Raw genomic sequence first — 10,499 nt, forward strand, 5'->3', positions numbered from 1 at the left:
TACCTAAACGTCTAAAAAACGTTTAAGTGTTTGTATTGAAGGCATTGAATTTTTTTATATTTCGCGTTTATTTATGTATTGAATTTTCACGCTTTAAAATGCAGAATATTAGTGAAGCAATATTTGATAATTTATTTTGCTAATATGTTTCTTATTTAGCTAATATTTTGATTTTTTCACCATGCACAATCTAAATAGCTAATATACTTTTTTAAAAGCCAATAAGAACATTGGTAGAACTCTTCTACATAAGTACAATACTATGTCTTTGATGATAAAATACTATGTCTTTGATGATAAAATACTATGTCTTTGATGATAATATATTATGTCTTTGTGCTAGAACATTGTGTTCATTGGCGAGCGAGCGCAGCGAGCTGTGGTGATTAGGTTAAATATATTAAATAAATTTAATTCAATAAAAATTAACTATCAACACAGTTTAATAATAATAAAACATAAAAGAAATTATATTAGGTTACAAGTAGAAAGACGAATAGGATTAGCGAGAGCAGCATTTCAAAAAAATGGTGTAAGTTCGTCAGTCAGTAAGATGGAATGAATGTTAGACAATTGACCTGTTGCCATTTCTTGAAACTAAGGTTTTAACTCAGAGATGCTGCCATCTTATAGAAAAGTCATTTCCTTGTGGGGAAAGTTTTGTACTGCCACCTGGCGAGCAAAGTTCATCGCCATCTGGTGAGAAGGTGGTTCACCACAGTACTCCCCCCCCCAAGTGGTGAAGGCACTGATGTCAGAGGTAACGAGGGTTAAAGCGAACATGCCTTCCAGAGCGTGTGATGGTCTGGGGTTGGATCACAGGGTCCTTGTCTTCTGGAGAAGGATCCAGAGAATCACTGATGTTTACACTAGGGGTTGCTTTTTGTCCTGTCAACACCTCGTCTGATGCTGTCGAGAAACATGGCTTAAGGCGATCAATGCCAATTGTGCATCTTTTGTCATGTATGAGCACAGTGAAGTGTTTTGGGGTGCGCTCAAGTACTTGGTAGGGTCCATCGTAGGGAGGTTGGAGAGACCTTTTAATTCCACCATGACGCACTAGAACCTGACTGCAATCAGATAATGAACGGTGCGCAAATGTTCCTGGTTCACAGTGGGCAGAACCTGGAGTCGGAGTCAGAGTTTGCATAGCTTTTTTTAGCTGCTGTACAAAATCTTCTGGCAAGTCTTTTTTGGTAGTTGTTGACGGAGCGACAAAGTCTGCTGGAAGCCTTATGGTTGTACCATAGACTAATTCTGAAGATGTACACTTCAAGTCCTCTTTAAAAGCAGAGCGGAGACCCAAGAGTACTATCGGTAGGGTTTCAGTCCATCTCTTGTTGCTGTGGCACATCAAAGCTTGTTTTAGTGAGCGGTGGAAGCGCTCGATCATTCCATTGCTGGCTGGGTGGTACGGAGATGTGCGAATTTGATGAGTGCCCAATATTTGAGCTAATCACGTGAAAAGCGATGACTGAAATTGTCTTCCTTGGTCTGTGGTGATTCTTGAAGGCACACCAAATCGATTAATCCAATGCTCAACAAACGCTCGAGCTACAGTTTCAGCTGTAATATCCGCCAGTGGTACTGCTTCTGCCCATCTGGTGTATCTGTCGATGCACGTAAACAAGTAACTGTTACCATTGGAGGGTGGCAGGGGTCCAACCAGGTCAAGGTGTATATGGTCGAACCTTGCTGAAGGTGGTATGAATGGCTGGATAGGACTACGAGTGTGTCGGGTGACTTTGGATCTCTGGCAGTCTAGGCAGCTTCTGGTCCATTCGACTATATCTTTGGCGATAGCAGGCCAAACGTATCTGTCCATGACAAGTTTTTTGGTTGCTCTTACACCAGGATGGGATAGGTTATGGAAAGCAAAGAAAATAGGTTTCCTAAACTGAACAGGGACATATGGTCTAACTTTTTGCTTGCTAGAGTCACAAATTATGTGCAGTCCATTCGTCAGATGTAATGACTGGAAGTTTAGCGAGCACTTTTTATCACTCAGAAGAGCTTGAAGTTCAGTGTCACTTTTTTGAGCTATAGCCAGTTCATCAAAGTTTACAGGTGGCTCACTACCAATTTGCAGAATTCTGGATAACGTGTCGGCAACTACATTGTTCTCACCAGAGACATGTTTGATGTCGGTACTGAACTGAGATATGAAGTCCAGATGCCTGAGTTGGCGCGGGGAACATGTGTCAGAGTTTTTGGTAAAAGCATATGTTAAAGGACGATGATCAGTGTAAATAATGAAGCATTGCCCTTCGAGAAGATGTCTAAAATGTTTTACGCCCGCGTATATGGCAAGGAGCTCTCTATCATAAGTACTATAATTAGTTTCGGTTTTTGTTAACTTACGAGAAAAGAAAGCAAGAGGTTTAGGACCTTTAGGAAAATGCGAATGGACAACAGCACCGATAGAAAAAGTGGAAGCATCAACCATAAAAGAAATTTTATTTTCGGGAGTATGATGCGTTAAAGTTGTTGCATTAATCAACTCTTTTTTGCATTTTTCGAAGGCTAGTAAAGAATTCTCATCCCAGGGAACGGGACGTTTGTCGTTTTTTTCGAATCCCTAAGAAACTCATTTAAGGGGGCCTGTGTTTCAGCAGTGTTTGGTATAAACCACCTATAGAAGTTAATCATTGCTAAAAAGCGTCTTAGTTGAGAGATTGTTTCGGGTTTTGGAAATTTGGAAATTACCTCGACTTTGTCAGGAAGTGGCTTAACGCCTTCAGTAGTTATCAAACAGCCTAAGAACTTTACGGAGGATTTACCCAATATACATTTATCAGGGTTTAGCTTAAGGCCAAAGTCCCGTAAGCGTGAAAATATTTTGTGTAAATGTTCTACGTGTTCTTCTTCTGAAGTAGAAGCAATTAATATGTCATCAAAATAAGGGATGCAAAAGTCAAACGGAGCTAATACTTGATGTATGAATCTTTGAAACGTCTGACCTGCGTTCCGGAGTCCGAACGGCATAGCTGTATATTCAAAGAGGCCAAAAGGTGTCGTTACAGCTGTTTTGGGTATATCTGGGGGATAGATTGCAATTTGGTGGTAAGCTCGGGCAAGGTCTAGGGTTGAGAATACCTTTTTTCCAAAAAGATTTTGGGTGCAGTCCTGGATGTGAGGGACAGGGTAGCTATCAGGAACAGTGATCGAATTTAGACGACGGTAATCGCCGCATGGTCGATAATCACCGTTTGATTTCCTTACAACATGAAGAGGACTAGCCCAAGGACTTTTCGACGGCCGAAGAATACCTTGAGAAATCAGGTATTCGAACTCTTTCCGGACCGCGTTTAAAATGTTAGGTGCCAGACGACGAGGTTTCGAGAAAACTGGCGGGCCTTTGGTCTCAATGTGATGATATGTTTTGTTTGGGAGGTCAACATTATTGTTTTGTGATGGGTTAATTAACTCTGGATATCGCAAGATATCGTCGAATTTTGAATCTCCCAAAAGAATTGAAATATTGGTGAAAGGTGGAGAATCCGAAGGCAAATGTCCACGAGAAGACAATTTTGTTTCGGCATCAATCAAACAATTATTTTTAACATCAACCAATAGATTAAATTTTTTTAGAAAATCAGCACCTATAATAAATAGGCTGATTGACGTCAGCAATGATGAACTGCCATGTAAAATTGCGGCACAAATTTAAGTCTAATTTTAACAATTTAGTGCCAAAAGTTTTTATGACTGTGCCGTTGGCAGCATACAATGTCAATGTTTCGCGAATAGTAGGAAGGGTTGTTTTGCTTTTTGGCAAAGCGCTGACGTCTGCACCAGTATCGATGAGAAATTTAAATTTAGAAGAAGGATCGGCCAAGAGAATTCGATTTATGAGGCGGTCGCCTGTGTGGCCATCACACGATCGCCTAGCTAGTTTGTTGCAAAATTACACGGCTGGGTACACTTTTTGGCATTTTTGCCAAAGTTAGTGTGATAAAAGCATTTGCCATTAGCAGGATCCTTAAATTTTTTAAAACGGGTTCTAGAGCTGCTACGTTGGCGAAAATGATTTGGAGCTGGGCTACGCGATCTTTTGACAAAAGCAGTTAACTCATTAATTTGCTGTGTCAATTGAGCAACTTGTTGTTCTAATCGAGAGGTGTGGGAATTAGAAGTAGCGGCGACAGAATTAACTCCCTGATGAATGGTGAGATCATTAATCTTGTCTGCCACAGTGGCTAACTGATCTAAATCTTCGCTGAGAGCGGCCAAAATTGTTAGTGTCCCATTAGGTAGCCGACCAAGCCACAATGATTTTAAAAGAGTATCGCCTACGTTGTCACCTGCGAGTGAACGCATTCTCGTTAAAAGCTGGGATGGTCGTTGGTCCCCTAACTCTAAACCTTGGAGTAAAGTTCTTATTTTAGATGCTTCGCTTTCAGAGTGTAACTCTACTAAACGTTTTTTAAGTGCTTCATATTTATCATTCTCCGGGGGCTTTAACACTAAATCACTAACGGAATTTAAAATGTCCGATTCAACAGCAGAAAGCACATGGTTAAATTTGGTTATATCAGATGTTATTATAGCCAAATCGAATTGCGCCTCCAAACGGACGAACCATAGCGCTGGATTATTTTTCCAAAAGGGTGGCGCCTTGACGGCAACATGAGCGACTGACTGATTTTCAAGTTCAGTCATAGCGTATTAAAAATCTAATCACTTATTAAAAAAATAGAATGACAATTTAAAATGAAATTGAAGTTAAATGAATACAATGATTTACAATCTCACTCAATTAAGGAATTACGTTTGGAAAATGCATAAGTGCGCATGCGCAAAGAAAAACTCAAAATTAAATTCAGAATACATTAATACGGAAAAGAAATTTTGAAATATGACACATCGCAAGATCAATAAATAAAGCTAAAAAAATAACATACCATGTTACCCCGTGACAACTCAGGTTGAACTTTGACAAGAAAAAGAAAAGTTAATGTCTTATTTTAGTTAAGCATTTTAAGTTTTAAAATATTTAAGCTTACGGCATAAGATGATTGCCGATGTTGTAAGATTTAGAAGGTTGCATTATTTTAAGGTCACCAATCTGTGGTGATTAGGTTAAATATATTAAATAAATTTAATTCAATAAAAATTAACTATCAACACAGTTTAATAATAATAAAACATAAAAGAAATTATATTAGGTTACAAGTAGAAAGACGAATAGGATTAGCGAGAGCAGCATTTCAAAAAAATGGTGTAAGTTCGTCAGTCAGCAAGATGGAATGAATGTTAGACAATTGACCTGTTGCCATTTCTTGAAACTAAGGTTTTAACTCAGAGATGTTGCCATCTTATAGAAAAGTCATTTCCTTGAGGGGAAAGTTTTGTACTGCCACCTGGCGAGCAAAGTTCATCGCCATCTGGTGAGAAGGTGGTTCACCACAGAGCCATGGTTCACGGCGTGAACCACATAGGATTGCGTAGCAATTCTCGGGGGTTGGCGGGCGTTAGCGAGCAGGGGGCGGAGCCTCCTAGTTATCAATAAAAAGAAACAAACTTATTATAAAAGCTTTAAAAAATATAAAATAGAAATTCAGTACTGCTAGCTAGGTATGTCACAATTACATTGATTTCAGAAGAAAAGTTTGGCAGTAATTCTTTAAAATTTATTAGAAGCAGAGTTGAATGTGCTACAATTTATAGTGGAATTATTATAATAATTTTCCATACTTGCAACTGCACAGATTACCTCATCCTCAGAAGATGACAAAGAATGAAATCAAAAAAAAAAAAAAAAATTAAGACACTTAGCAAATTAATACTTATGCAAACCATGACTAAAATGTCGCTAAAATCTAAAAATCACTACTTATTATTAGAAACCCTCCAAATTGGATCAGAAAATCTTATAAAGATTTTAATCTGAATAAAGATTTATTGTTTTATGAATCTGAAAGTATGTGTTTAAATAAGCTTCTACAAAAAAAAAGTACTTGAATTGAAGATAAGCTGTCTTCTTAAACTTATATTATTTACAAGAAAACCTATCCTCACATTTTATTACAAGTAAAAGCACTGCGGGGATGATAAATATCGACAATGCCATCTATGAAGAAGTTACCCCTCTGTAGAATCAAGTTAACGTGTCTTATATACTAGTGAATTGGAATTAGATATTTGTAGTGGTAGATACACTACAAGCACTGTTCAAAATGAAAACAAAGAACACTTGCACTTTCTTTTGAACCTTGAACATTTGGATCATCTAATTCTTTACCCTTCGTTTTCAGCAATTGACACAAGCACTCAAGTGATTCTTCATCTCCTTCAGAGATGAGCCTCTTTTATACATTCATACATGATTGTTCATTTAACATTCCATTAACTTTATTTCTCCAATATATCTAAAAAAAAGACATTTGTAATATATTTTAAATTTGTTTTTATGTGCATAAAATTTATACAGAATTGAGAATATTAAAAGCCAATATTTAGAACCAGGACTTTCGTTCTTATTAGGCATTTATTGAAAATCGATATATTGATAAACAAACGAAACTTCAAAACTGATTAGAATGCTAGGTATGATAAACTATATTGATAAAAATAAAAACAGACGTGCCTGATTAATATTCCGATTGTTGTCACGTAACTTTAAATTAAAATAAGTTATCGTTATATTTCCTTGTAAAATCAGTAGTTCTTCATAGTTACCAATGCATACAAATATAAATCAGTGAGGTTATTTCATTAAACAATTGCGGGTGAAAAAGAGCTTAATTAGTAGGGCTTTTTAATAGTAAACATCTGAACATTTATAAATAATTTTTAGGATATGGTTAATTCTCATCAGTAAACCGATTCTTATAAAAATTCAGAAATCACATTAAAATAGACTTCCGGAACCGTTCCTGGGAGTCGGGCCAACCTTCTATCTACACACACTGGTCAATGAATTAGAAATCTTAGATTAATATTTTTTGGATCTTCTTCGGGGACCGTGGAGTTGGGGGGGGGGATCTCCGTCCCTCACGTTTCATAAATGAAGGGAAACAACTCCTTCTTAGATTTCAATTTTTCAATCAAAACATGTGTAATTTACTTGCTGACCGATTGGAAAATTCTTGGTTTCAAATGTCAGAGTGGGGGAAAAAAGAATGAGAGTAAGGAAGAAATTGCAGAATAAGGTCTCTCATTACAGAAGAGTTCAATCTTGCTTTCGAAGGTCCGAACCCACCAGAGCCAAAAGAATTTTGATCCAAGCCCATCCGAGCATAAGATACATAGAATTACTTAAGACTTCAAAATATACGTCAGATAAAGGCCAAATTGTCATTTGATCTCTAAACAAGAAAATCGGTTATTAAACACTTTTTTTTGCCATTAACCTGTAAAACAAGAAGAAACAACTGGCTCCAAGATGACTCAAATGAAAATTAAAAAAGAAAATCAACTTCTTAAGCTAAATAAAAATCATTTCTAGATTGACATTAAGCGTTAGCCTGACTAACCTAATGCACCGAACAGAAGTAACGAAAACTCTGTCATTTTTTTAATACCTTATAAATTTTACTTTTTTTTGTATTCAAGAACTGTAGTGAAAAAGTTTATGAAAATATTATCACGAATCCGAGCCCACTCTAGAACATTTTTTTTCGTAAGGGATTTCGAACCCCCACGGGGCTTAAGCTGGGTCTATCTCATCTCTATAATTCTCATATACGAATTTTTGAAAAATAGAATGATAATTGCGAGAGTGTAGTGAAGTTTTAGTTTGCACAAACAAGCACTCCTGATCCAAGCTGCTTTTTAAGGCAACGCCTACTTTCGATTTCTTACTGAAGGTAATTAAACATATATAGTATGAGATTTAATTACCATCATTATATGGTATTTATAAGTATTATGTTTGATTTTATTAACGTATTGCACACATGGGATTTAAGCATTTTATCTTTTAACAAAATAAAAACATCGGTTTTACATAATTCTACAGGGCGAGATTTCTGTATCGTGATCTGTGATGCCAACTAGATTCGCCAAGGTGCCAAATAGATTTTAAAAGTACAATTAGAAAAAAAAATTTAAATATTTGCCCGGAGTGGTTAAGGGATACCTTTCGAGTTGGTCCCTTTCTGTTTTTTTAAATTTTTTTTAAACTCTTTATATCATTATAAATTGTTTTTAAAAGTTTTTCGTAGACATTATTATCGTTCATTATTGTTGGTGGGCTTTTTTAAAGCTCATGTTATTATTTAAACCCCATAAAATAAAATTCTGGGCCTTATTGCATTTGTTCAAACAACTTTTTTTAAAATTTAGATTCATTGAAGATTTTAAAAAAAAGCAATCGATGATTTATTAAGGGAATTGTTTTTTTTATTTTTTATTACCGTCATTGAGCAGCCGACCCAATTCTGGGATTTACGAATACTAATGTTCAATTACGTAGTTTTGTTATTTTGAACCCAATCCAGAAGACAAGGGAACTCCTGAATCAAGTAATGGGAGAGATTTGCTTTCGTGGAGGACTTTTGGATGGAACTGACCCGCATTTGCATTACATGGAGAGGAAGACCACGAGAACCTCCCACGGTTATCCTGACGGCAAGGGGACTCTAACCCATGATCCGTCTACCACTGAGGATTTTTCATGCCAGCGCTGTGGTCGGTGCAAGCTGGATGCGGAATTTCTATCGACCAGACATTGCCGGGATTCGAACCCGGTTCACCTCATTGGAAGGCGAATGTACTATCCCCTGAGTCATCACGGCTCAACTGAATTGTTTATGCTTCAAATTTGGCGAGTGCTGATTATAAATAAAAAATGAATGTAAAAATTGATTCTTTAGTACAAGTAGCAGATAAACACAGGCCCATTTTATTTTTAAAAGCAACACGTAGTTTCTTTGCACTAGTGATTGCCAGATTTAGGGTGTGGCACTCAGTTTTTCTGTAATTCCTTATTTATTGCTCTCATTTCTTGCAACAAAAATTCTAAATAACTTAACTTCTTTTTAAGAGCTAATACTTAACATATATAGTTTAGTGAAGATACTGTTATTTATGAAGAAATGGGCTATAAAATTTTCATGTAAATGTTACTTTACTTTGGCGACTGCTTGATATTTAAAATTTTCATTACGTTTACTGCATTGCTTATTTTAGTACAAGTGGAAAATAAAGGGAATAAAGTACAAGTAGAAAATAAAGGTCTCTAAATCTTAAAAAAATGGTACTTATCCGGGGACTTTTCGCTTAGCCAGGCGCAAGGAAATTCGAAAAAGTCAAGGAACTATTTCTTAAATTTTTATTCTTTTTAATTTGTTTTTATTTATTAATTTTTTTGATTTATTTAATTTTTATGTGCTTATATATAAATATAACTACAAAAAATTTGCAGAGGTTTACATTTTGTGGTGACTTTTCACTCGCGCTCGGCAAATTAAAGAGTATCCGTATCAGTTTCCAAAGACCATAAAAACTTACTACCACAGTATCTATATCAAGTTCATACATTACACTGGTCAACAGTGGTTTGTGTGCCATTTTTGATGTGATTTCATATCAATTTGATGCCATGAATTCAAATATAGCACTTGTTTTTGACTAGCACTTCGAGTTTTTAAAATATAACATTTTAGTGAACTGAATATTTTAGTGAAACGTTGCACTATTTTAAATGAAATCCATGGATTAAACAAACAAACTAAACTCAAATTTTTTATTCTATTATACAAATATTATTAAATTATTAGATTTTGCTTCACTCCCTGAAAATATTTCTACAGATGCCTTTGGGTTTTGTTTCAAGTGTTTTGTATATAAAATTTCGTATTCAAAAAGGATAAAGTTACGTAAGAATTTTGCATTTAATTTCAGCGAAAAAAGAAGTGAAAAAATTTATGTAAGCAAGTTATTCTAACTCGAATATTTTCAAATTTTCTTTATTGTCTCAATTATTACAAAAAACAATAATTTAAAAATTCAAGGTATAATTTATTTTTAATATTTTTGGAAATGAATGACTTGTGCTATATTTTGAAGGGAAAAAGAATTAAGCTACATTTTTAACTCAATTCAAATGTAAATTTAACTTTGCAATCATGTAGTGTGTTTTTTTTTATAAAATTTACAATTTCAGAATATAAATAAAGAATAATAATTATGAAATTACAAATGGCTTAAGTTACACATTTTATAAAATATGTTTTACAAACTAACAAATTCAATTGAGATTTTGATAAAATATGCTCATTTCTTAAAAAAACATTAAGAGTACATTTTAAAATTAAGGACTTGAAAATTATTAATGGTATCAAATTTATCAGAAAACCCATTGTGTGAAGAAATGAAAACAAATATAAATAAAAGTTGTGATATAGTATTATTTCTTAAATAAATTTGAAATATTCAAAGAAAGAAGGAAAAAAAGGAAATGAGCTGAACATAAGATATACTTTGGAATAAGAGGGAGGAAAATGGATGGTAGCAGAGTTCGGTAAAATAATTTTATTTAGTATTTCTGTATT

The 10,499-nt window shown here is 35.0% G+C and overlaps 2 protein-coding genes across 2 annotated transcripts; both read right to left on the bottom strand.

The window, feature by feature from the left end:
- Window positions 1-754: 754 nt before the first annotated feature.
- On the bottom strand, window positions 755-1,393 carry LOC147815972 (uncharacterized). The gene has a single exon (XM_087156677.1). It carries the CDS (start codon window positions 1,391-1,393, stop codon window positions 755-757), a length of 639 nt encoding a protein of 212 aa, XP_087012803.1.
- Window positions 1,394-3,807: 2,414 nt separating this feature from the next.
- Window positions 3,808-4,770, bottom strand: LOC147815973 (uncharacterized). The gene has a single exon (XM_087156189.1). The coding sequence runs from the start codon at window positions 4,660-4,662 to the stop codon at window positions 3,892-3,894; it is 771 nt and encodes a 256-aa protein (XP_087012315.1). The 5' UTR covers window positions 4,663-4,770; the 3' UTR covers window positions 3,808-3,891.
- Between the last annotated feature and the right edge of the window lie 5,729 nt (window positions 4,771-10,499).

Source organism: Parasteatoda tepidariorum, chromosome 2 (assembly GCF_982258835.1).
Source record: "Parasteatoda tepidariorum strain Cologne lab strain chromosome 2, Ptep-v5.0, whole genome shotgun sequence".
In the NCBI taxonomy this organism is placed as follows: Eukaryota; Metazoa; Arthropoda; class Arachnida; order Araneae; family Theridiidae; genus Parasteatoda; species Parasteatoda tepidariorum.